Source organism: Telopea speciosissima, chromosome 6 (assembly GCF_018873765.1).
Source record: "Telopea speciosissima isolate NSW1024214 ecotype Mountain lineage chromosome 6, Tspe_v1, whole genome shotgun sequence".
Lineage (NCBI taxonomy): Eukaryota > Viridiplantae > Streptophyta > Magnoliopsida > Proteales > Proteaceae > Telopea > Telopea speciosissima.
This window is the reverse complement of record NC_057921.1, coordinates 36,601,572-36,628,374: the sequence shown is the minus strand read 5'-3', so window position 1 is coordinate 36,628,374 and position 26,803 is coordinate 36,601,572. Positions and strand designations below refer to the sequence as shown.

Genomic DNA, 26,803 nt, shown 5'->3' with positions numbered 1-26,803 from the left:
CAAACTTAGGGATCCTCCCGGCCGTCACGGCATAAGGAGTCGTAGGAGATCCACCTACCCTTTCCACCTTGATAGAACCACAAGGATGCAACACTCCAAGGAGCAGCAGCAGCAACAATGGCGGCAGCACAAAAGTCTTTTTTTTTAATTCTTAAACTATGGGAGAGCCTCCCACGATTTCAATATTAATAATAAAAGGCCATAGGCCAAATCCTAATACAAATTAAACTCTTCCCTCACTTAAATCATGGAGGGGGGGAATCTAATTAAAACAACATAAAATTTTAAGTTAAAAGACCTATTTACCCCTAATAACTTAAAGCAAAAGACACTTAATTAAATCACTTAAATTGAACCATGGTTTGAACCGGTTCAATTTAAGTTTACAAATAAGCTGAAATAAAACTAAGTATAGAACCTACTAAATGTAAACCTAAGCTATGGCTCCCAAACTAAGCCCTAATTTCTGCTTCTTCTTCTTCCTTCGGATGTGGGCACATGGTGCTGCATCACCAATGAACTTGGGAAGCCTCATCGGTCATCTTTCCCTGCTCGTAGTGTGCCTAGAAGTTCTTTATTTTCTTTAGTTCATTCTAATATTTGGGGTTCATGTTGTGTCAAAAAATGTTAGCTTTTCTTATTTTGTTATTTTTGTGGATGATCATTCCCAGTTAATTTTGGTTTATTTATTGAAAGATTGTTCAGAGTTTCTTTCTGTTTGTAAAAATTCCTATAATGAAATACAGACCCAGATTAATGCTTCCATAAAGTATTAACCGATAATGTTTTTGAATACACTTAGCGTGAAATTCCTAACTTCTGCTTGGCTAATGGTATGATTCATTAAACGAGTTGCTCTTACACACCACAACAAAATGGGGTTGCTGAACAAAAAAATAGACATTCATCTGAGATTGCTCGATCTCTCATGATCCATATGCATGTACCCAAACATTTTTTATTGGATACCGTTCTCACCGCTTATTATTTAATCAACCGCATGCCCTCTTCTATGCTAGCTAACCGTTCTCCTATATTTGTTTTGTTTCCAAAATCTCCCTTATTTGCTTTGTTGCCTTGAATTTTTGGTTGTGTGCTTTGTTCATATATTGCAACCTCAAGATGGTAAGTTGTCTCCCAAGGTTATCAAGTGTGTTTTTTCTTGGTTACTCTAGAACGCAAAAAACGGTACAAGTGTTATGATTCTCTTACTCATTGGCAGTTTGTCAGCACCAATGTTAGCTTTTTTGAAAATACATCAGATTTTTTCCCTCCTGCGATTAGCTCCTCTATTGATACCATAGTTGTCATGGCGTCGCCACGGCCCCACCATGGCGTCCTGGCACTGGAGAAGGTTGCATGGCAACCTACGCCATGGCGTCCCTCTTTGATTTCTTCTTCCTGTCTCTCTTTCCCTCTTCGATTTCTTCTTCTTGTCTTCGATTTCTTCTTCCCTCTTCGATTTCTTTCGATTTCTTCTTTCCCTCTTTGATTTCTTCTTCGATTTCTTCTTCCTGTCTTCTTTCCCTCTTCGATTTCTTTCGATATCTTCTTTCCCTCTTTGATTTCTTCTTCGATTTCTTCTTCCTGTCTTCTTTCCCTCTTCGATTTCTTCTTCAATTTCTGAATTTTCTTATTAAAACTTGAGAAACAATAAAGAAAAAATAAAACATGGCTTGAGTATACATCTATTAAAACATTAAAAATAGAGAAAATAAAAAATAAAACATGGTCGACATACTCGCCATGGCGGGCGACATGTCGATATATCGACGTGACACCCCTCCACCGACTTGGATCGCCGTGACGCCGTGACAACTATGATTGATACAAATACTGGTTGTGCACCTACTCTTCCTATACTTGTGCATTTTGGATATCAATAATGTCTTCTTATCATGGAAGAACTCGGTTTTGCAGCCTACCGAGACGAGATGTGGGTCGAGTTTAAATTCAACCTGGTTTCGACGGGTTTTGACCCTAGTTTGGCCATATTTCGGCAATTTCGCAATTTTCAACCTGAACCCCTCTATAAATTCATTTATCACCCATCAAAATTTGAGCAAACCTGGCTCAAAACCAGGACAAACACTTATTTATGCCATATATCATTCAAGTAAATGAAATTATTTGTTATTTCATTTACTTAGGATATTATTCTTAGACAAGCAATTACCCCCTATTTTTTTTATTTTTTTTTGGTAATGAAATACCCCCTATTTGAATCCAATAAAAAAAGTTAAAAAATCAAATTCTAAAAGGATAAAAAGTCAACCCCCCCAACTCAAGAACAAAACTGGATTTTCGGCGGTAGGTGTAATTTTGAACTTTTAAATGCTGGGGTTTTTCTCCAATCTAAAAATTCCATAAATCTTAAAATGATAAAACATTGTTAACAACCAAAAGTGCGGTATAATATTCATTTGTTTTGATGTCCAAAAATTTATTTCCATTCAAAGCAATTTTGAACAACATTCATGTACACCAAATTAAGTTTGACTAGAACATAACTCCTTCAATATAAATCAGATTTAAGGAATCTTGGATTTGTTTGAAAGTTTTGTTGCCGGTCAAACCTTATTCGATAACATTTCTAAGAACAATATACACTATCAAACTTAGGTCAAAACCACAAGTATTATTTTGAGTGTTCTCTATGTGAAACTAATGCATGGATTGGATTCAAAATATCAAAAATAGGCAGAACAACCAAAATCAAGGCAAAAAAAAAGCTTCTAGGCCTCGAAACCAAGGTTTCAAATTGGCTTGTAGAAAGTACCAAATTACGACTGAGATATGGTCGAAACCTGAGAAATCTTGATTTCTGGCTGGTCGAAACCAGTGTCTGCACCAAGTTCTTGATCCTTGTTTCTTATATGGTGATCTACATAAGGAGGTATCTATGGAGCAACCTCCCGAGTATGTTGTTCAGTTATCAGGGGGAGAATTCTCAGAGTCTGTAAGCTACATAAGGAAATTTATGGTTTAAAATAGTTACCTAGAGCCTGGTTTGACAAGTTGCGTTCAATTGTTACTCGGTGCGGATTCATACAATGTTTTTTTTTTTTGGGAGGGGGGTGACAAAAAAATCATAACCAAAGAAGAGAAGGGAGGAGGGAGAGAACAGACAAAACCAGAAACAAATTACAAGGCCTTGCCTTTACTAAGTGGAGGCAAGGACCTGCAAAAGGGAAGGGGAAGAACCCCAAAGGCCTAATCTCAACTCGGTAACCAGACCCAACTTCAAGAAAGCGACGAACTCAGCGAAGAAGAGGCCGCTAGAAAAAGCTTGATAGCCCACTTTATCATAACAAGTTGTTATTTTGATCATTGTTTTTGTTCTGCAGCGAGACTCTAAAGTGGTAGTTTTGGTTGTGTATGTCAATAACATTATCATATATGGGGATGATGCATCCAGGATTACAAAGGTAAAATCTTGTATCCATAAGCATTTTCAGATGAGTGCCCTCAAGTCTTTTCTTCGTATTGAAGTACTACGAAGTAAGAAAGTTGTTATCACAGAGAAAATATGTGGACATCTTATCTGAGACTAGTATACTTGCTTCTAAATTAGTTGATACTCCTGTAGGTCCACACCAGAAGTTTGGGACAAGTGATAGTGAGGAGTTGGAAGACAAGCAACGATAGAGGAGATTAGTTGGGAAACTCATTTATCTAACTATTACTACACCTGATATATCCTTTGTTGTTGGTGTTATAAGCCAGTTTATGCAATCACCTAAAAGAGGTGGCATGTTGTATTTTAAGGTATCTAAAGGGGGCTCTAGGAAAAGGACTCATTTATCGTCCACATCAACATATTGATCTTGTTGGATTGTTTGATGCAGACTGGGCTAGTTCTAACAGTGATAGGAGATCTACCACCGGTTATTGCACATTTATTGGTGGCAATCTTGTCACGTGGAGAAGCAAGAAGCAAACAACTATGACTAGATCTCCAGTACTAAGGCTGAGTATAGGGCTATGGCTCATACTGCAGCTGAATTGATGTGGTTGAAATCACTACTTCATGAGTTTGGTTTTCGGGTGACTAAACCTATGAAGATGTCCAGTGATAATCAAGTTGCTATCAACATTGCAAATAACCCGGTGTTTCATGAAAGGACTAAACTCGATCCAAATTTCAGCAGGTTCTAACGGTTAGATTTGATTGGGCAGAATTCTCGCCAAAATCACCTTGCATGTGACTTCTAGAAGGGAAGAAGAATAGTTGCAGGTTTTTAGTTCTAGACTTAATTGTGGATGAAGAACAGATTGAATAAGACTTGGGGTTATGTTGTAGACTTGAACAGTGCTTGATGAAGAATCACTCTTGAAATCAGAACTTGAATGTAGACTTGAACGTAACAGCAATGGAGAAAACAAATAACCAATTCGAACCACCCGGGATTCACACCGCAAGGTGTAAATCGGATCAAACACCAATTCCTTTAAACGATCCACTCAGGCTTCATACCGCAAGGTGTCGATTGGATCCAAACACCAATCCCACCAGCCTTGATCAAACACAAGACAAAAATATTCAATGGAGAAGAAGAGCAGCAAAAAGCTCTTCATTAACCAAAATTCGTGTCCAATACTTGCCTCCCTTACAACTTTATATAAAAGACTCAAAAATAGATGCCTACACTAAAAAGGAAAGGCCTAACCCAATCTTTAACCTATTAGGTAACTTAAACTAACTAGGAAAGTGAAATAACAAAAGAAATAGACTCAAAACATGGTCGGACATATAGAGTCCTAATCCAGCCCAACTTAAACAACAATTAAATAGTCACATGACCACTTAACCAAGTCACATGATCACTAACCAAATAAAAAGAAATCTACTAACTAATCCCGTATGTAACCTTATTACTCATATTTTAGGGCCATAAAAGTGGCCTATTACATAGAACACCCATGGGATCAAAGGCCCAACATGTATATAACCCAACCCTAGACTTATTCCTAATAAAATAAAAGCCCATTTGGGTGATGGACCTGCATCACATTGAAGACGATTGTCACTTTGTGTGGAACGTGGTTATGAGGAAGTTGATTGTTATTCCATTAGTTCTTCTACAGATCAGTTGGGTGAAATGTTTACCAAGCCTCTGTTTCGTCCTACTTTCTTAAAAGACTGCTCCAAGCTGGGCATGGGTGATTTATAAGCTCCAGCTTGAGGGGGAGTGTCCCAATCGTGATATGTTATGGTTGTTTTATATTTATTTAGTTTCCTTCTTTGTTTTGTAATCAGTGTTGTATTCTTAGTAGGACTCCTACTAGGAGCACAATACCTATTGGACAGGTTTCATAAATAATTCTTCTTCTTCTTCTCACACCTTCAAGCTCTGTTTGATTGACTGGTTATTGATTTGAATGAAGTTACAAAAAGTTAAGGCACAATAGCATAAAAGAAACACGAAAACCTGAAAAGAGAAGAATAGAAGTATTGCTACATTGTCACAAAAAAAAATTATCAGTAATCAAGAAACAACAATAGTTCAGTGTTGAGATGAAGGAAAATGATACTAATGTTCAAATACCTGTTGTCCAAACTCTAGTTCACCAACTGACTCGACCAATGCAGCAAGCCAGTAGACGTCAGAGTAAGAATTTCCATTGTTATCATTATACTGTAGGATAATCATCAAAAGGCCAAAGAGAGCAAGTTAACATTGTGCATGATAAAAACATACAATCTCAACAACAAACCCAGGAATCCTCATGGACTTCACATATTTGACTAAATAGAAATATTTAAGGCAATGGAGAAAAAACACAAGAGTATACACACGTCTGCACTCATGCATGCATACATGAGTATGCACTTCAAGGCAACAAAAAAAAAATCTTTCTACTTAAATACATCATAAACTTTAAAAGATTGGTATTTTCTAAAGGGAAAATCTTGTTGTAACTAAGCTTAGTGAAAAAGAAGTCATAAAAAACTTCTTTTCAATAGGGGTAAAATCTTGTCCTTTCATATGTCAACTAGAAAAGTGTGCAAAACAATGACAGCACTTGATAGTGACAATGGTAAAAATCCCTTTTTACTCTTGACTTAAAGAAATTTTGGGAACAAGAAAAGGGGCAATCAAAACAAGGTTACAACTTCTAAGTTCACCACTTTGGTGACAAGAAGCACCCTTTTCTAAAACCAGAACCAGGTAATATGAACTTTACGTATTTCTATTAAAGGGAAAACAAAAGATCACTTAAGTGGGTGTCCCAGAATATCACCCTCTTTCCTTTAATTTTTAAAAATTAGTGTTTAGATCCCATTTCTGAAGGTCAATACTTTAACAATCCAAGCATTACCCATTTAAATATTTAGTTGTTTACAATCAATCAATTTATAAACAAAATAAAGGATTCGCCAATATGGTCCACCCAATAGTGAAAAAAAAACAGACTGGAGCTTGACTGTTTGGTACCAGCAGTTTGCAGTCAAAGTGATCCGATCACCCAGCCTGACAGTCAGCTAGAATCATACCAGAAAACCATGAACCATTGGTAATTTTTTGGTTTAAGGTACAAACTGTTCAGCATGACATTGGACAGGTGGCTCCGGGACGTCTGAATCCAGGACTGGTGTATCCACCAGAATGATCTTCGGACACTTGGGTCATGGGTGGACTACACATGTTTAAACTGATTCTGTAACCAAACCTTATTCTATTTTGGAAGAAGTTTCAAGTTGTCACAGAAATCCAACCAAATTCCTCTATTATTCAAAGAACTCCACTGTTAAAGCTTCTATTTCTGTTGTGTGTTTCAGTATTTAAATTCAAGTACCCAGCCCAGACCCAGCTTAACTAGTTTGAGAACTTGTACCACTCTAAGTTACAAGTGAATGGTGTTAACATAAATCCCTCACTGGGCTATAAGATCAAAGTCAATAACAATGGACTGGCCTGTATCCAACAATTGATATGCAGCCTAAATTAAACCAAGATGGCAAGATCCCAGACCATGAAATAGAATCATTTACAAAAACTATGCAAGCAATACGAAACTAGCAAAACAAAGCAAACAAAAAGAGCCATTAAAATTTGAATTGAAAAAAAAAATGTGAAAGATATTCTGCAAACAGCATTGCTGAATGTCATATCATTCCTGTGTCACACAAATAAATTAGTGTCTCAAGCAAGCTAAGTTGATATCTCATTGATTTCTATTTCAGCATTAACAGCTGTTTTGGACAACTTAGCCAAACCTTTCGCTTAATGCTTTCAGTGTCATACACATCATAAATTAATTCCTTTCAGGACATAATAAGAGGAGAGTGAAAGTGCTTCACCTTTTTTTTTGGGGGGGGGGGTGTGGAGAGTGAAGAGGGGAAAGATTGACAATTATGATTCAAAAACTGTGAGAAATCATGTGGGAGGATGGCACCCAACTGTGCTTCAAGAGATTATGAAACAATGGAATATTTCAATAATGTACAAAATAATTTTTTAAATACTGTATTTAGTAATCCGTGGAGGGTATTTTGATCTTATTTATTATTTTTCCACTATAACCGACTCTAATTAAATGGAGTCGGCTATGTGGGGGCAATTCTGTAATTTCTCTCTCCCTTCTTCTATTATAAATAAAGGAGCTTGGATGTTCTTCAACACATCCAAGCATTGAGCTCTATATTTCTCCTGTTAACATGGCATCAGAGCAGGTTTGAGTGTGAGTTCAAATCCCTCTTCTTTTTTCTCCCATCTCCTTTTTTTCCTTCTTCTTCCCTCTTTCTCTTTCTCTTTCTCCTCCTTTTTTTCTCCTTTTTTCTTTCTGGTTTCTTTCACTGTTGCAGGACAGCACTAATGAGGTGATCCATGGATCTAGTTGCTGCCCCTCAATACCTAATTCAAGATCGATAGCAGTTGTGCCAATTCCCACCTGCGATTTTTGAAGCTTCAATTTAGGGACTGATTCTTTTTAATATCAGTGAGGATCAGATCTCTGTTCTTCGAAGATCAAGACCAGCAGGGGTTTCTCGGACAAGCTTCTATCTTACAGCCTCTTCTCTTCATCGATATTAACACTTTTCGGGTTTTTTTCAAAACCCTGACAATATCGAGGGCTTCTGTTGTTGCTGACTTTAAAAGGAGTGTCTCACCACCATCACTGGAGAACTCGACCTGATTATTGGCCTCTTCTGCCTTTTTTTGGTTCTCTTTCAATCGGCAGCTTCTTGCGATTTGGGTTTTGTCAAAACCCTACCAGATATCGATCTCCTTGGTGACTTCTTTTCTTGAGCTGAGATTTGGAGATTTTATTCCTCTACCAGGGTGAGCAATTCAGCTATGATTTGTGGACTTTCTGCCGGTTGGTTTGTGAGAATTATTCACATCTTCAACTGAGCCGATTTCTTCTGACATCTCTTCTGCCAACTCTGGTTCTGAAGGACAAGGTCGCAATGACTACATTCCCTTTGTTGTTAACTCAATAAAATTGGATGGATCCAATTATTTGATGTGGTCTAGATCTACATACCTCGCTATTGCTGGACGAAGGCTCACTGGCCACATTACTGGTACAACTCAGAAACCGATTGCCCTTGGTTCTGCCCAAGATCGCTGGATATCCAATGATTCACTTGTTATGTCGTATCTACTTGGTTCGATGCAATCTGATCTTGCCAGTGGATATTTATTATTGGAGACTGTCTCTCAAATATGGTCTGCTGCAAAGGAAACCTATGGACAGGTAGGGAATTATGCACAGGTGCATGAACTCCGAAAAAATTTCATGACACCACCCAAAAGGATCTCTCTATTTCCAAATACTATGCTGTCCTGCGTAGTTTATGGCAGCAATTAGACCATTACTCTGATTATCAGCCCACCACTCCAACCAATATTGCTGCCTACCGGAAGCATGTGGATAAAATCAGAATTTATGATTTTCTGACCAGATTAAATGTTGAATATGACCAGTTTCGAGTTCAAGTTTTGGGCAAAGTTCCATTTCCTACTTTAGAGCAGTCCTATGCCTTGGTTCTTTCTGAAGAAAATCGTAGGGCAACAATGCTACATACACCCACCACTGACCGATCTGCTCTACAGACTGCTGCAACTGCCGCTCCCATATCTGCTGCTATTGCTGCTTCAAGTGATTCTTCTAAATGGCCTGTGAAGTGTGAACACTGTAACAAGTCCTATCACACCAAAGCTACTAGTTGAAAGCTTCATGGTAAACCAGCTGATTTTGAGCCAAGCGTGCTGCTCGTGGGAAATCGAAAAACAAAGCCAATCATACTGAAAGTGTTCCCACAGCTCCTACTACTGACACTGATCTCTCCCAGGAAGAACTTCAGGCATTCCGTCGTATGTTACAAGCTTCTGCTGCATCTAGTACATCAGCTCCTGCCAATCAATCCACCATTTAAGGTTCCAATTTTACCCATTCAGGTATTATTTCATTTGCTGGTCATTGTGCAGCGGTAGTCTCCACTCCTTGGATCATAGACTCCGGTGCCACCGATCATATGACTGGACCCCCCAGCTTCTTTCATCGTTATTCACCAACTTCTGGGAAAGACAAAGTTCGGGTAGTTGATGGTTCTCTCTCCTCTGTCTCTGGGAAAGGCTCTATCAACTGCTCTCCTTCTCTCACTTTATACTCTGTTTTACATATACCTAATTTTACCACTAATCTTTTATCCATTAGTAGTCCTACTCGTGACTTGAATTGTAAAGTGACTTTTTTTCCTTCTGATTGTGTTTTTCAGGATCTGGCAATGGGGGTGACAACTGGATGTGGTAAAGTGAATGATGGACTGTATCTGCTTGGTGGTGGTTCCCCTCCATCAAAATTCATTAGTCTCTTCTAAACTTCAACAATGGCACAATTGATTAGGTCACCCTCCTTTAGGAATTTTATCCCATTTACTTCCAGCATTAGTTAAGCATTGTAATAAGGATGAATTTTTTTTAGGCTTGTGTTCTGGCCAAACAGACTCATTCAACTTATTCTACTTCTAATGAAAGAAGTATTTCTACTATTAATATGCTTCATACTGATGTGTGGGGTCCTAGTCGGAAACCTTCTTTTTTTGGCCATCGTTGGTTTGTTTCTTTTATTAACCGTCACTCTAGGAGTACATGGGTGTATTTGATACATAATAAAAGTGATGTTTTCTCGTGTTTTCAGCATTTTCAAAAGTTGGTTCAGACCCAATTCAATGCCTCTCAAAACTTTTGAGTAACAATGGCAAAGAATATGGAAGGTCAATACCAAAAATACCTTGCTGCCCATGGGATACTTCACCAGACCATTTGTGTTGATACACCTACCCAAAATGGAATGGCTGAAAGAAAAAACCACCACCTCCTATAGGTGGCTCAGGCTCTTATGTTTGCCTGTAATGTTCCTCCTCAATATTGGAGGGGGATGTTGTTCTTACTGCAACCTACCTTATTAATAGGATGCCAACCCGAGTTCTTGACTCGCGTACCCCTACTGACCTTTTACATGGCATTTCCGCATTTGTAGTTCCCCCTAAAATTTTTGGTTGTGTTTATTATGTTTGGGATACTCTATCTACTGGTAAACTTAAGCCCCGTGATCTTCGCTGCATTTTCTTAGGATATTCTCCCTCCCAGAAGGGTTATAAATGTTTTAAACCCCCCACCCGTTGTACGGTGGCGAGTATGGATGTTATCTTTCATGAAACCCTTTCCTATTATCCCATTACACCTCTTCAGGGGGAGAATTCTAGTGAATATGTGTTGACTCTTAGGGCTCCTCTTGAGGCTCTGGTGTATAACCAGACTTATAACCAGCCTTATAACCAACCTGAACAGCCTGAACCTACTCCTCTTGTTCCTCACATACCATCTACCAGACAGAATCCTACACAGGGGAAGACCTCGGATACTAGTAATGATGTTGTTCCTGTACAGGGGGAGCTCACTCCAGTTCAAAAAACCATTGGAGAATTTCAGAGGAGAATTAATGACTCCAATCTCAAAACATATCAGAGAGGATGTTCCAAATACAAGTAGCTTCCATCCATTACAGCACCAGTACCCATCCAGTTGCTGATTCTGGATCCAGATCATCCTCCCACTCCAGGTAATACTCCTCCTGAGTTACCTATTGCTCTTCGCAAAGGTACTAGGACTTGTACTCAGCATCCTATATCTCATGTTGTTTCTTATAATTCTCTCTCTCCATCCTTTCGTGTTTTGTTTCTTCTCTTTCTTCTGTTTGTCTTCCCTAGAATTGGTAGGAAGCTCTTACAAATGGAAAGTGGAAGGCAGCAATGATGGAAGAAATGAGAGCCTTACAAAAAAAATGACACATGAGATCTTGTGGTTCTTCCTCCGGGGAAAAGACCAGTTGGATGTAAATAGATATTTATGGTGAAACAAAAGGTTAGTGGCAAAGGGGTTCACTTAGACATATGGGATTAACTACCAGGAGACATTTGCACCTATTGCTAAACTTGTGGTAACTGGGAATGATGGTGATGTGATCAAGAAGTTGAAGACTTTCCTTGGTCGTGAGTTTGAAATAAAGGATCTGGGAAAGTTGAAGTACTTTCAAGGGATAGAGGTTACTCGATCTTCAAAGGGCATCTTTTTTTCTCAAAGGAAGTATATCCTAGATCTAATATCTGAGACGGGGTTGTTAGGATGTCACCCTTCGGATACACCTATGGGGTCTACTACAAGACTCAAGGAAAAAGAGGGTGAACCAGTTGACAAAGGTCGCTACCAGCAGCTGGTAGGAAAACTTATTTACCTCTCTCATACATGACCAGACATAGCCATTGTCGTGAGTTTGATAAGTTAGTTCAAGCATGATCTTTTATTCCTCTCATATGGATGTTGTTCTTCGTATTCTTCGTCATTTAAAGTCAGCCCCGGGAAAAGGAATTCTTTTATCTCCTCATGGCCATCTATAAGTTGAAGTGTATACTGATGCTGATAGAAAATCCATATCTGGTTGTTGCTCATTTGTAGATGGAAATCTTGTCACTTGGCATAGCAAGAAACAGAACATGGTGGCAAGGTCTAGTGCTGAAGCAGAGTTTTGTGTTATGGCACAAGGCATTTGTGAGCTATTATGGCTTAGAGGTTTATTACAAGATCTTGGTGTCACCATCTGTCTCCCTATGATGTTGTATTGTGACAACAAGGCTACCATTAGCATTGCTCACAATCCGGTTCAGCATAATCATACCAAGCATGTGGAGGTTGATAGGCACTTTATCAAAGAGAAGCTGGAAGAACGACTAATATGTGTTTCTTTTGTAAAGTCTGTTGATCAATTGTCTGATGCGTTCACTAAAGGGTTAAGTGGGAAAGTCTCTCATCCTATTTTAGTCAAGTTGGGCATGTTTGATATTTATGCTCCAACTTGAGGGGGAGTGTTAAAATACGATATTTAGTAATCCGTGGGGGGTATTTTGGTCTCATTTATTATTTTTCCACTATAACCGACTCTAATTAAATAGAGTCAGTTATGTGGGGCAATTCTATAATTTCTCTCTCCCTTCTATTATAAATAATGGGGCTTAGATGTTCATTAACACATCTAAGCATTCAGCTCTAATTCTCTCCTGTTAGTATAATTGAATCCATCAATAGAAGTTCACCAGACACGCATAAAACTGAAAACAACCATTTATGTAAACATTGCAAAAGCTTGAGAATTTTAAAATGTAAATTTCAATTTTTTAAGATAAAAAACTGCCAACATTGCAATCTCTCCCCAAATTTGGATCTTAAAACAATTGGGAAATTGTTCTAAACCTTTCCATCAATGAATTGCAGATCAGAGGGATTTGGCAATAAAGGACCAGAAGAATCTTCAAGAGTTGAAGAAGACGATTTTCTAATATGCACGGAGTTTTACTGGACTGAGTTTTTGCTTGTACAGAGTCTGGTAGTGGAGATGACAGGAGTCGCATATTACGATTTGTTTTCAATCCTTGTTAATTGATATGAATGAGATGTCAAATATTTGCTCAAATCTTGTACGATAGTTTGTGTATCTTATAATCCATAACATCTTAGCCGTTCGGTCAAACATATCATTTAGTATGTAATTACACTCTGCAGAACAATTATAGAGATTGAAAAAAGATATATAGAAATTTGGGTGGTGGGGGACAAAATGTTTGGGCAAGTGCCAAGAATCACCTTCAACAGTTGTAAAACAAACTCAACTGCTTCTCTTGGACTTTTCTTGTCTGCTGCTCTGACTGTAGCTATTGCATGAGGAATGGCCTAATAAAATAATTTAATTTAGTCCTAAGACAGAATAAATAGAGCTTTTATCAAAGTGGAAAGGCAAAAACTTCTTAATTTAAGGCTTTCAAAAGAAAAAACTTAAAGGTCAGTCTCCCAGCAAGTAGAATTAATTTCCCATTTACAATAGCATATGTCAGATCAACAACAAAAGACATGTTGTAGAGCATTTAAAGCCTTTATGTCAAAGTTGAACAGCTGTAACCACAAAGAAATACATATTATTGAAAAAAAAAGCACCACTTTTTCCTTCCTTTTTTTTGATTAAACAAGAAAAACAGTAATCAGTACAGCAATTTATCCATATAAAGGTATTTATCAAGAAATAACCAACATTAAGTAGCATAGGATGTACAGCATTATTTTAATTAGTTTTACTTTCAAGATTTTTAATACTTAACATAAATAGAGCCATTACCCAGAGTTGGTCCAGCCTATGCAGGGTCCAGGGACGGGTGAATTTGATGACGGTCCTAAACTTCGCCATTTTTTTGCTGAAAGTGGCTGGCTCCCAAGACTCAAACCCAGAAATTTTCAATATTTAATATATATACCCATCTAACTTGTTAGTTTGCCTTTTTTTCGATGAATGACTTAATTTATTGAAAGATGATGCATGCAAACACAACTGGCATCACAGAATAATCATAGCCAAAACCAAGAGAAAGCAAACGAGAAAAAAAAAACAATTGAGGAATAAAGCCCAAAAACTAATATACATCTCAATATACCCTGTTTGACAAGCACATCAGCTAAAACGTTTGAAGTTTCTCTCTCCATTGACTCAGATGTTTCCAAGTGGAGGCCAGACCAGAGCTTCCCAACCAAGATCTGAAATCTCCCCACCCATTAGAATCCCACAGCACTAAATGAAGACTATAGTAGAGTAACCCTCCACAAGGAGATGCCTGAATCCTTGGAGAGGGCTACACTACAGCCAGGTAAGTGACAATATCTTAGAGCAGTTAGAATTACTCGTACCAAGAAGACCACAATAAGCAAATAACAAAGAACCTTAGCTATCCCTTAAGGCCTTGCCACCCCCTCCCCCTCCCAAAAAAAAACAAAAAAAAAATGCCTAGGTGAGCATCCATAAATATAAGGTTGAATTGCGCTCCCAAAGGATGATGCTCTGCCAACCCTATCATATGAGTATTATTCATCAAAATATAGGCATATAAACATGTCCTGAACAGATAGTATGCCAAATTTAACAATTGTTCCGTAATATAACTTTTATAAAAGCCTACATGATCTTTCAGGCACTTCCACTTTCAAAATTGGTTTATACGGGTCGTATGACCCGAGATACCCAATCCATCTCAACAAAAAGACTGTGACCAGCACTTCAGAAACAGGCGGAAACCACCTGTTACCGAGAACTCATTTGTGACCTCCACTTCCCTTTGTTTCTCGATCTGAGCTTGGGAGACTCCTTGGAACTCCCGTACGACTCTGTAGGAGTGATCAAAGTGAAGAAATTTTGCATTTACTAGCATGAAATTTGAATTCGAAACCAATTTGGGCAACTTCAGACAAACTCCTAAATCTCGCTTTTTTTTTTAATAAAAATCTTTTTTTTTTTGGAAGGTTGCTATTTTCTTGTTATGGATCATAAGAAAAAGAAAAAAAAAATATGTGATTACATCAAACTGGTTAGTTTAAAGGACATGTGCATCTAATATGTGCTTTTTACCCAAAACCAAAAGGTATATCTATTTTCAGATCATTTTTTATTATTTTCTTGTGAAAATGCATGATTATGCAAAGGGGGGGAAAATATATATCTATATATATATATACAGGAAATGAGATCTATCATCCTCTTTCATTGTAGTTTTTTTCTGATTTTTTTTTTGTAATTTTTAATTAGTCTATTTTTAGGAAAATAAATACTAGAAAAATGTTGCAGTATATATGTATACATATATATATATACACATATACATATACATATACATACATACATATATAGATATACACACATACATATACATATACACACATATATTTATGGTTTTCTCGGTGGAGCTCTAACATGAAGCTATTCGGCTGAAAGTACCCAGCTCAGGTAAGTAACCTCCATACTATCTCGCCCCCACCCCCGAGCCATGATTCCCCCATTCACACATCCCCAAATCTCCCTTGCACCTCCTTCCCCTGACTTTCGTCCCCGCAGACTTAGTCCCCCAATTTTCTCTGTCCCACTCATCCCTTCACACATTCTCGACAATCTCAATTTCATGAATGTCTCTCACTTCACCCACACCCCTGATTTTCTTCATCTCAGATTTCACCCTCACCTGAAATTTTCTTTGAATATCTCTCACTCACCTATCCAGACCCTTTACCCTCTCGCAGCACCACAACTCTCCCTCACTCCACACTCTTTTCCTTTTTCCGACTATCCCATCCCTAATATCCTTCGTTTCAGATTCCACCCACCCCAAAGATTTTCTCCTAATCTTTCTCAACCACCTCTCTCCATACCCCATTCCCTCTCACAGTCCCACAAATCTCCCTCCCACCATCTTACCCTTTCCTGACTATCCAACCCCATCCCCGAGTATCTGATTTTATCTCCCTCGGACCTCGCCCCCTCCATCCCCGACTCTTCCTCCCTTATCTCACCACTCATTCCCTACCCCCGCCTTTCCCTCACCATTCCCAATTTTCCCTTTAGCTGACAGATTCCCCACCCAGGATTTCTTTTTTAGTCACACCAACTCACCGAGTCTCCGACATTCTAAGTATCTCTCTCACAACCCGACTTTCCCCTATCCCCACATATCAGCACCTCTCTCACTCACTGCACCAACCCCGAATCTCTTTCACGCGCCTGACCCATCCCCAATTTTGGTAAACACCCTCGGTGGCTACCTGAGTGTAGCCCCAAGGCACGGTGGAGCTGCCCCGCGAAGCTCTTTGGTTTTAACCAAGTTCTGCCGTGCCTCCCAAGCTGGTAAGACCCTTGGGAATTGGTGGAGACCTTCCCAGTAGCATTTTCTATTCTGTGCTTGATACTGTACGCTGTCTTCCTTCCTTTTGGTCAGACCTTATTTCAGTAGAGCACTTATTTATATTTTTGCTACTGATTTTGTTAATTGATGAACTAAAATCATAAAATCCATCATCTTCACTTTATTTATTACTTATTTCATTCTTGCTACTTATTTGTTGGTGCATATACTTGTTGGTTCATCCATATGAGTTGCATTTTCCTCTATTTTTGTGTACGAACTGTAAGTATATATAGTCCAGTCCCTATTTCTCTTGTTTCATTATTCTTGCTTGATCCTTTTAAGTTTAGCTGGGCTATATTATTTGCTCATCTCTATTTCTGGTTATCCTAAATTGTCTATACTTCATTCATTTAGATTGCATATTATTATTGTCTTACTTACCTATTATGAGCTTCTACATGGTATTTTTTTACTAACTCCATGTCCCCCTTTGTTTTAAAACCTTTCCATAGTTTAGCGTCATGCTGACCTTGTTTACTTAGTTATTATATACCCCTGTAGTATAAATTCTTATTTTTGTCTATTTTGTTGGTGTGTCATGTAGACAGCCGGCATTAAATTTTATTCAGCCAATCCTCTTTTGCATGGATCCTTTCTTGAGTTCCAAAGACTCCGTCTTCTTTGTTTTGATGCCATATGAAGGAGAGATGCAGTCATAGGATGTCAGAAGACACCTGAGCAGGTATACGCCCTTCCTCTTCTTTGTTTTGATGCCATATGAAAGAGAGATGAAGTCAAAGGAAGTCGAAAGACACCTGAGCAGGTATACCCCCGTCCTCTTCTTCCTTCCTCTTTCTTCTTCTTCAGTGACTGCTGCTGCTACTGTTAATTCTCCTTCTTCCTCCTCCTGCAGCAATTACAGCTGTTGCAGTTTCAATTATTCAATCTTCTCCAGAAGAAGAAGCTGCTGTTTCATCCCCTCTTCCTTTTCTTACCCCTCCACCCCCCCTAAACAAACAATTTTAAACCCATTTTCCCTAAGGTTACCCTTTTCTGGCCCTGTTTCATGATTTTTGTTGAGATAGGCTAAATTACCCGATAGGGGTAATTTAGTCCTTTGGTTTTATTATTTTTATCTTTTTTTTTTTTTTCTTTTTCTGTAATTTTTCCCCTTGACCGATCTCTATTTGGGATTCCTAGTTGTAATGGGAATTCCTAATAGGAATAGGCAAGGGAGGCATTCCTAGTTTGAGACATTCCTACTTTGATTAGGAATAAGTTGTATTCCTACTTTAAATAGGAATAAGTTGTAATTCTGGATTATTATAAATAAAGGGGCTGGGTGACCAATTAAGACACTCAAGCATTCAGTTCTACAGGGCTTCAAACATGGTATCAGAGCAGAATCTGATCTAAGAAGCAGTTCTCAAGCTTTTTCCGGTTTTCTTTCTCCCCCCTCCCACGGTTTCTGGTTTCTCCCTTCTCCACCACTCTCGACTCCTCTCTTTCATTCAGGGCAGCACCTATGAGGTGATCTAATGCAGATTTAGATGCTGCCCTCGCATTCACCTCATTGAAGATTGCAGATTACTGGTGTTGCCTACTGCCGACAGGTTCCCTCCACCATTGGAGATCGAGTTCTTCCCACAAAGCTGAAGATCGATTTCTGTTTTTTCTGGAGATTGGTTCCTGCTATCCCTGGCACACACCTCTTCCTGTTTGAAGACTGCAGTTTTGAATCAAGCCAAGACAGATTCAGCTCTGCGATTTCTCTCCAAACAGCCTTTTTGCCCTAATTTTTTGCTAAAATTAGGGCTTCTTATTTGCTGGTCAGAATCAGCTCCTTTTTGGAGGACTTCTTCCCCACTACTAGAGGATCACTCGATCTATCTTTCAGCCTATTCTGACGGCTGAAAGTGCCGCAATTTCAAGTCACTCGATTCAGTTTTTTTTTGAAGATCGGTGTTTTTCAAATTAGTGGCTCAATTTCTGCCTAGCTGAATTATGGGCGACTCAGAGATGACTACTGCTACTTCTGGAGGAGATGGTCAGATTAGGAATGACTTTCTTCCCTATACTGCTGCCATTAAGCTTGATGGTACGAATTATTTCATTTGGGCCAGATCACTATCCTTGACCGTGGCTGGTAGGGGACTCACTGGCACCACCAAACAGCCTACTGAAGAAGGTGCTGCCCGTACTAAATGGGCTGCCAACGATGCTATGGTGATGTCATTTGTTTTGAATTCTATGACCACTGACCTCTCCAGTCAGTATCTACTCCTTGACACTGCTACTCAGATATGGACTGCTGTCAAGGGAACTTATGGTCGTTCAAGTAGTGGTGCTCAGGTTTATGAAATCAGGAAGACACTCCAAAATACTACTCAGAAGGAGATGTCTGTCACTAAATACTATGCTGCCCTCAAATGTTTATGGCAGCAATTGGATCACTATGCTCAGTTTCAACCTACTACTACTACTACTGACATTACTGCCTATCACTCTTATGTTGATAAGTTTCGGGTCTATGATTTCCTGGCTGGCCTTAATGATGTTTATGACCTATTCGGGTGCAAGCTCTTGGTCGGGTTCCTTTCCCCACTTTAGAGGAGACCTTTTCTTATGTTCACAGTAAAGAGACACGAAAGGCTGCAATCAGCATAGCACACAACCCAGTACAGCATTATCGTACCAAGCATGTTGAGGTGGATAGGCATTTCATCAAAGAGAAGTTAGAAGATGGGCTGATTTGTATTCCCTTTGTGACATCTGCCGATTAACTTGTTGATATCTTCACCAAGGGATTGTCTGGGAAATTGTTTCATCCCAATCTAGTCAAGTTGGGCACGACCGATATCTTTGCTCCAACTTGAGGGGGATTGTTGAGATAGGCTAAATTACCCGATAGGGGTAATTTAGTCCTTTGGTTTTATTATTTTTATCTTTTTTTTTTATTTCTTTTTCTGTAATTTTTTCCCTTGACCGATCTCTATTTGGGATTCCTAGTTGTAATGGGAATTCCTAATAGGAATAGGCAAGGGGGGCATTCCTATTTTGAGTCATTCCTACTTTGATTAGGAATAAGTTGTATTCCTACTTTAAGTAGGAATAAGTTGTAATTCTGGATTATTATAAATAAAGGGGCTGGGTGATCAATTAAGACACTCAAGCATTCAGTTCTACAGGGCTTCTAACAATTTTTTTGATTAAGATCGCCCAGACAGAAAAGCGATCAATGCCCTTGACCCTCAAGAAGTCTTGACAACTATGATTCCTAACCAACCTTCCAATATCTACAGAGGCTGAGGCTCCTTTAAAGTCACTGCTTCAGGGGGCTCACAAGGCAACTCATCTCCAGCCTTTAGGATGATCAAAAGTTTGGGGTCCACAAATTGGATAGTTTTGATTGACGAGATTATGCAGAAGCTGTAGGGTAGAGCTAGTTTGTTACTACTACTGCAATCCCATTTTTGCACTTCTATAAATGGATAAATAATCAGTTATTAAACCTAAAGGACATAAAACCATGAAAAGAAGATCAACATAAACCATTAATTATGTTTTTAAGCCCAAAATAAAATCTCAAGGAAATAAATATAGAATCTATGACATGCATCACATATAATTCATATAACGCCTACCTCATTGCATTACCTCAAGAACAAAGTACTCAGGGAAATCATGAAAGTCATTTGGCCTGGCAACAAAATAAATAAAGAAAGCTAAATGCTGCATAATTAAAATAAGAACAGAAACTTTGATTTGGTAAATATTGCATAGCATTCTGTTAGTCAGCTTGCAGAGCTTGAAGTGAACAAGTTAAGAATCTAACCTCGGGAGTCCAATGTTTGGGTCAAATCTTCGGTTTTTATAAAATTTAACCAGATGGAGTAAACCAGCCCAATCAGTTTCCTGCCAGACAATCACCATGGTCAAATACATACATAGAGCAAAATAAAACAGTACACATATCACCACATAACAAATACAGCCTTTCACTTTAAAAATGTTGAAGGATCCACAAGAATGGTGCACAATGGACTACTGCTGAATCTCATGATCTTAGTAATATATGAAGTACACAAAAGGGTAAATATTTATTTTGGATTTCAGATAGGATGTAAGAAATTCATTTGTCTTATCATATAACTTATGAAATTATAAATCGGAGTACCTAATATTCATCTTTGATGAAATTCTATGCATAATTGTTGGAAATTGTGAACCAGAACTTTCAAGCAGATGGTACACAGTTTCCCAAAGAGCAGGTAAAATATCAAGTCTCTTATGAAAATAGCCTGGGAATCAGAACACCTTCGGCACATACACTGAGGGGAGAGAGAAAAAGAGAGAACAGGAAGCATCAAATTCACTACTGTTGAGAATAGGAATAATGGCTTTTGACTTTATGATCACAGCCTCTCTTTATTTATAATGTTAGTAGAAACATTCTACAATAGGTACAAGGACTGAAATACCCCTATGACAAAAATACACTTGAACCCATATTACAACACTCCCCCTCAAGTTGGTGCATAAATATCAAACATGCCCAACTTGCGAACTATAGAACAAAAACTCTTACTACTAATTCCCTTAGTGAGAATATCAGCTAATTGCTCACTAGACTGGATAAATGGGACACAAATGACTCCTTGCTCTAACTTCTCCTTGAAGTGACAATCAATCTCAACATGCTTGGTGCGATCATGTTGAATTGGATTATGTGCAATACTTATGGCTGATTTACTGTCACAATAAAGGCGCATAGGCAGTTCAACATTAACACATAAATCTTGAAGAAGACCTTGGAACCAAAGAAGTTTGCATATTCCATGAACCATAGCCCGAAACTCTGCTTCAACACTGGATTGAGCAACAACTGCTTGCTTATTGCATCGCCAAGTTACCTCCTACGAAAGTGCAATAACCTAAAGTAGATCTTCTGTCATCTGGACACTCTGCCCAGTCAGAATCAGTGAATGCCTCAACTCGTAGAGGATTTTGAGGAGAAAAAAGTATGTCCTTTCCAAGAGAAGACTTCAAATTCCTCAAGATCCTATACGCTGCCTCCAGATGAGTAGAATGAGGATTATGCATACATTGGCTAACTACACTTACTGCAAAGGCTATATCTGGCCGTGTGTAGAATAGATAAATTAGTTGCCCAACCAGTCTTTGATAGCTGCCCTTATCCACTGGTTCTCCATCCTTGCTCTTTAAATGAGTATTCGGTTCCAATGGTGTATCAACAGGCTTACATCCCAGCATTCCAGTGTCAGACAAAAGATCAAGTGTATACGTTCTTTGACAAAAGATCAAATGTATACTGTCTTTGAGAGAGAGATACCTTGAGTGAATGAGCAACCTCGATCCCAAGAAAATATCGAAGCTTCCCCAGGTCTTTAATTTCAAATTTTGTCCCCAACTAGGCTTTTAGTTTGCCTATTTCATCAACATCACTCCCAGGGATTACTATGTCATCCACATAGACAATCAAAGTTGTAAAATGCTGGCCCGTCTTCTTGATAAATAAACTATGATCAGCATTGCTTTATTTATATCCAATGGACAGCATGGCTCTATGGCAAAGACCGAACCACGCTCTAGGAGACTGTTTTAGGCCATATAAAGCTCTCTTCAGACGACACACCTATCCCTGTCTATGGGGCAGCAAAGCTAGGAGGGATTTCCATGTATACTTCTTATAGCTCCCCATAGAGAAATGCATTCTTCACATCAAGTTGTTGAACATCCCATCCTTGGTTAGTAGCACAAGAAATAACTACCCTAGTAGTATTCATCTTTGCTATTGGGGCAAACGTTTCCTGACAATCAATCCCATAAGTTTGGGTAAAGCCTCTACCAACCAACCTGGCTTGTATCATTCCACCGATCCATCAGCCTTCGGTTTAACAGCAAAAACCCATTTGTAGCTCATGGGTTTCTTTCCTAAAGGAAGTGTCACCAATTCCAAGTGTCATTTTTTCCAGAGCACTCATTTCTTCATTCATTGCTTCTTTCCACCTCGAATTAGCTAATAACTCCTGCCAAGTGTTAGGAATAAAATCAAAGGACAAGGAGGTAACAAATGCATAGAAAGAAGTAGAAAGAGAATTATATGAAACAAAAATGGAAATGGGATGCTGAACAGGTTCTTCTTGGCTTACGAATATCAATTGGTAAGTCAAGACTAGGATCAAAAGCAGACTCACCAAAAGGAGAACTTGAAACAGGTAGTGCCAATTGAGTTGGGGCAGTGGTGGTAGTTCTTTTATGCCACGTTCCTCGAGAGAATGTCTTCAAGGTGTTGGGCTCCCCTTGAATTAAAGGCTGCTCCTGCTCCCTCTGAATCAAAGGCTGCTCTTGTTTTTACCCTATTATACCATCCTCAAGTTCTATGGATGGATCTTCCGTTGTAGGCACATGCACATCTACCAATGGCGCAATGAGGGGCACCTCTTCACTTACAGAGTCCCCCTGAAGAGGTCCAGGGGATGAGAAATAGGCCTCAAATTCCCTAAAAATTACATCCATGGTGACCAAAAACTTCTGTGTAGTCGGGTGATAGCACTTACCCCTTCTAGGTAGCAGAGTAGCCACACAAAAAAATGCAACGAAGACCCTTGGAATCAAACTTCCCACGGACATGATGATTTCGAGCAAATACAACACGACCAAATACCTTAGGAGGCACCATAAAGGCAAAAGATCCCAATAGGACATCAAGAGGGCAGCGAGCTACTAGCACCCGGGAAAGCAGACGATTTATGAAATAAACGGCAAGAAGTACGGCATCACCCCAAAAACAAGGAGGGACAGCCATTGTAAACATAAGAGATCTAGCCACTTCCAAGAGATGACGATTCTTCCGTTTGAAGCAATCCGTCCAGGTATTCCTTCCCATTGTCCGTCCAAAAATTTTTACTTAGGCATCAAACTGAGTCTGAACCATTTTGTGAAACAGTTGAAAGCAGGAGAAAACATCACTCTTCTAGTGCATAAGGTAACCTGAAGTAGTACGACTAAAACAATCAATAAAGGTGACAAACCACCGGTAACCAGAGGTAGAAACACAACGAGTAGGGCCCCACACATCAGAATGAATTAAACCAAATGGAATTAAACTTCTACTATCTGAAACCAGATTAAAAGCTCTAGTTTGCTTTGCAAAAATGCAAGCATCGCAAGAAAATTTTGTTTGAGTTACAACTCTTTACCAAACTGGGAAATAAGGTAGATAAAAATCCTAGATGAGGGTCTCCTAAACGACGGTGCCACTTATGCAGTTCAACCAAAGCATATGCCGACAAATCAGGAAGAGGAGCTTGAGAGACCAAAGTTGATGGGGTTAATGGGGAACTATCAAGCATGTAGAGACCACCAACCACTTTACCACTGCCAATTGTACGACCAGTTTCCAAGTCCTGAAAGATACAATGGGTAGGAAAGAAGGTTACATTCAGTTCAAATCCCGTGTAAGACCACTAATGGAATTAGTAGAACATTTGGGAACATGCAAGATAGAAGAAAGAAATAAAGGAGGAGTTCACTTAATGGTGCCCTTCCCAGAAACAGTGGAAAGAGAACCATAAACTACACGGACTTTACTGTTACCTGACAACGGACAGTATTGAAAGCATTGAGTAGGAGAACCTTTGAACCTTTCATGTGATCAGTGGCACCTGGGTCAAGTATCCAAGAGGTGGACATGACTGAGGCACAGTTGCCACTAAAAGAAATACCTGGTGTGGATGAAGATGAAGCAGAAGGAGCAAAAGTCCCTGGCAGCAGAAGGTGTTGATGAAGAAGAAGTGTCAAGCCAGGTCATCAAATGACGAAGATGCTGAAGTTCCTCCTGAGATAGGGACTGAGCAAAAACAGTGTCCTCAGAAGAAGTCTGGTTAACTCTAGCTAAAGAAGGACGACTCTGCCCATGTCCCTGAGTATCAGTGGGACGTCCATATAATTTCCAGCACCTGTCTTTAGTATGTCGTTCCTTGCCACAAAAATTACACTTCACAGGAACACGATCAGGAACGAAACGATCACCAGTTGATGCAGAATTATCACAAAACTGGGCTTCTTTTATTAGGAAAAAGACTAGGGTTGGAATATATATATATATGTTGGGCCTTTGATCCCAAGGGTTTTCTATGTACTAGGCCACTTTAATGAGCCTAAACTAGGGGTATATAGGTTACATACGGGATTAGTCCAATACTTAGTTTATTTTTATGTTTTTTAATTGAACCATTTCAAATTGGTTGCATCCAATTGGTTCAATTTTAAGTGATCATGTGACTTGGTTAAGTGGTCATGTGACAACTCAAGTGGTCATGTGATGTAAGTTGGGCTGGATTACGACTCTATAAGTCCAACCATGTTTTGAGTCTATTTCCTTTAGTATTCTAGTTTCCTAGTCAGTTTAAGTTACCTAATAGGTTAGGGATAGAGTTAGGCCTTTCCTTTTTAGTGTCTAAGTCTATTTTTGAGTCTTCTATATAAGTTTGTAAGGGAGGCCAGCATTGAATACGAATTTTGATTAATAAAAACTCAGCTTTATGCTTGCTGCCTTTGTTGCTGCTGTTGCTCCCTTGTGTAAGTGTTGCTTTGTGGATCTCAAGGTGCTAGGGTGAGTGGACTCTCACGACTCCTTGCGTCTGTCCAGTACCTGGAGGTTCTTCTTCTTCTTCAATCGAGCTTCTTCAAGCTGCTGCTGCTGCCTTTAAAGGAGATCAAACCAGTAAGTAATTTTAGTTTCCTGCAAACATCCCTCCCTCTCCCTCCTACACTTGATCCCAATTTGAGTCCCATCTGACCATCTAAACCCTAGTTTTCAGCCTAGATCCTTAAACCTAAAACCCAAAACCCTAACCCTAATTCTGCAGATTTTCAAACTTAACCAAATCCAATTATTTTTATCCCATAATAACCCCCTAGACCTGCATATTAAACCTATATAAGACCCATTCCCAAATTTCCATCCTAAACCCTAGAATTAACCAAAAACCTAGTGTTGTCCATTCGAACCAGCAACCCCTTTTTCTATTGATCCTGTTATCTGGCTCCTAGTAGGTCTCCTACCTATCTAGGACTACATTATTTGGTATCAGAGTCCATGGCTGACCCCATGGCTGCAATACTCGAGAAGTTCCAGAAGCTTGTTGCTGAATATAGGGCTGTAATTAAAGCCCAGAGGGCTGCAGCTGATGCCTTCATGGTTAGGTTGCAACGATTGGAAGAACAGAGAGTCACCCCTGACAGATATGGGAATCCCAGATATGGATACAGAGATTACAGAGAAGATAGAGAAAGGTATAGAGAACACAAGGGACAGCAGGTCATTCTAAATCCTCTTAATCTACCCTCCGAGATGCGCAAACGACAAACCATGCGCACCAGTCAGAAGGGGACAGATTATGAGAATAAAGTTTTAGCTGTACCACAGAAGGAATTTGAACAGACCAGCCATGATTCAGGTCTGATCCTAGCCGTGGTTACACAAGAAGTTGCTGCCCAGCTTGAGGTCAAGTTGGCACAGCCCATCAAGGAGTTCTTGCATGATTTTTCTAATGTAGTGCCAGGGGAGCAGCCAAACGAGTGACCCCCATTGAGGGATATTCAGCATGTAATGGATTCAGAGGTGATTCTACAGAAGAACAATGACCTTCAAGATGCTGTTCTTGAAGAGGTGGAGCTTGTGTCTCAAGTATTAGATAAGAAGGTTGCTAACACTGAAGACTCTTTGGGTAGGACATTCACAGTTGGTGCTGATTCAGAGGTAAAGCATATAGAGTTTGTTATGCCACCATGGTTCCTCGAAGAGAAAACTCCACGCCTGGAAGATTATATTCCTAATGTTCCTGCCCCACCAGAGTTTTGTTTGGGAATGGTCAAATCTGCTACTCACATGTTGTTTCCCCCTTACAACTACAAAATTCGAGGACGAATTTTTTCAAGCTAGGGAGAGTTGATGCAGAATTATCACCAAACTGGGCTTCTTTTATTAGGAATAAGTCTACGGTTGGAATATATATATGTTGGGCCTTTGATCCCAAGGGTTTTCTATGTAATAGGCCACTCTAATGAGCCTAAACTAGGGGTATATAGGTTGCATACGGGATTAGTCCAATACTTAGTTTATTTTTATGTTTTTTAATTGAACCGATTCAAATTGGTTGCATCTAATTGATTCAATTTAAGTGATCATGTAACTTGGTTAAGTGGTCATGTGACAACTTAAGTGGTCATGTGATGTAAGTTGGGCTGGATTACGACTCTATAAGTCCAGCCATGTTTTGAGTCTATTTCCTTTAGTATTCTAGTTTCCTAGTCAGTTTAAGTTACCTAATAGGTTAGGGATAGGGTTAGGCCTTTCTTTTTTAGTGTCTAAGTCTATTTTGAGTCTTCTATATAAGTTTGTAAAGGAGGCCAGCATTGAATACGAATTTTGATTAATAAAAACTTAGCTTTACGCTTGCTGCCTTTGTTGCTGCTGTTGCTCCCTTGTGTGAGTGTTGCCTTGTGGATCTCAAGGTGCTAGGGTGAGTGGACTCTCACGACTCCTTGCGTCTG

General features: G+C 39.2%; 1 protein-coding gene across 4 annotated transcripts in view; it reads right to left on the bottom strand.

Moving 5' to 3' along the window:
- LOC122664213 (transcription initiation factor TFIID subunit 2) overlaps window positions 1-26,803 on the bottom strand; it is a 93,696-nt gene that overhangs the window by 19,795 nt on the left and 47,098 nt on the right. For 3 of the 4 annotated variants that reach the window (XM_043859937.1, XM_043859938.1, XM_043859940.1), the window contains 4 exons: window positions 20,058-20,137; window positions 19,880-19,922; window positions 13,152-13,238; window positions 5,550-5,639 (listed from right to left, as the gene is read on the bottom strand). In XM_043859937.1, the coding sequence (XP_043715872.1) occupies window positions 5,550-5,639; window positions 13,152-13,238; window positions 19,880-19,922; window positions 20,058-20,137 (300 nt within the window). The remainder of the gene's footprint in view (window positions 1-5,549; window positions 5,640-13,151; window positions 13,239-19,879; window positions 19,923-20,057; window positions 20,138-26,803) is intronic. The other variant, XM_043859939.1, reaches the window with a different exon arrangement.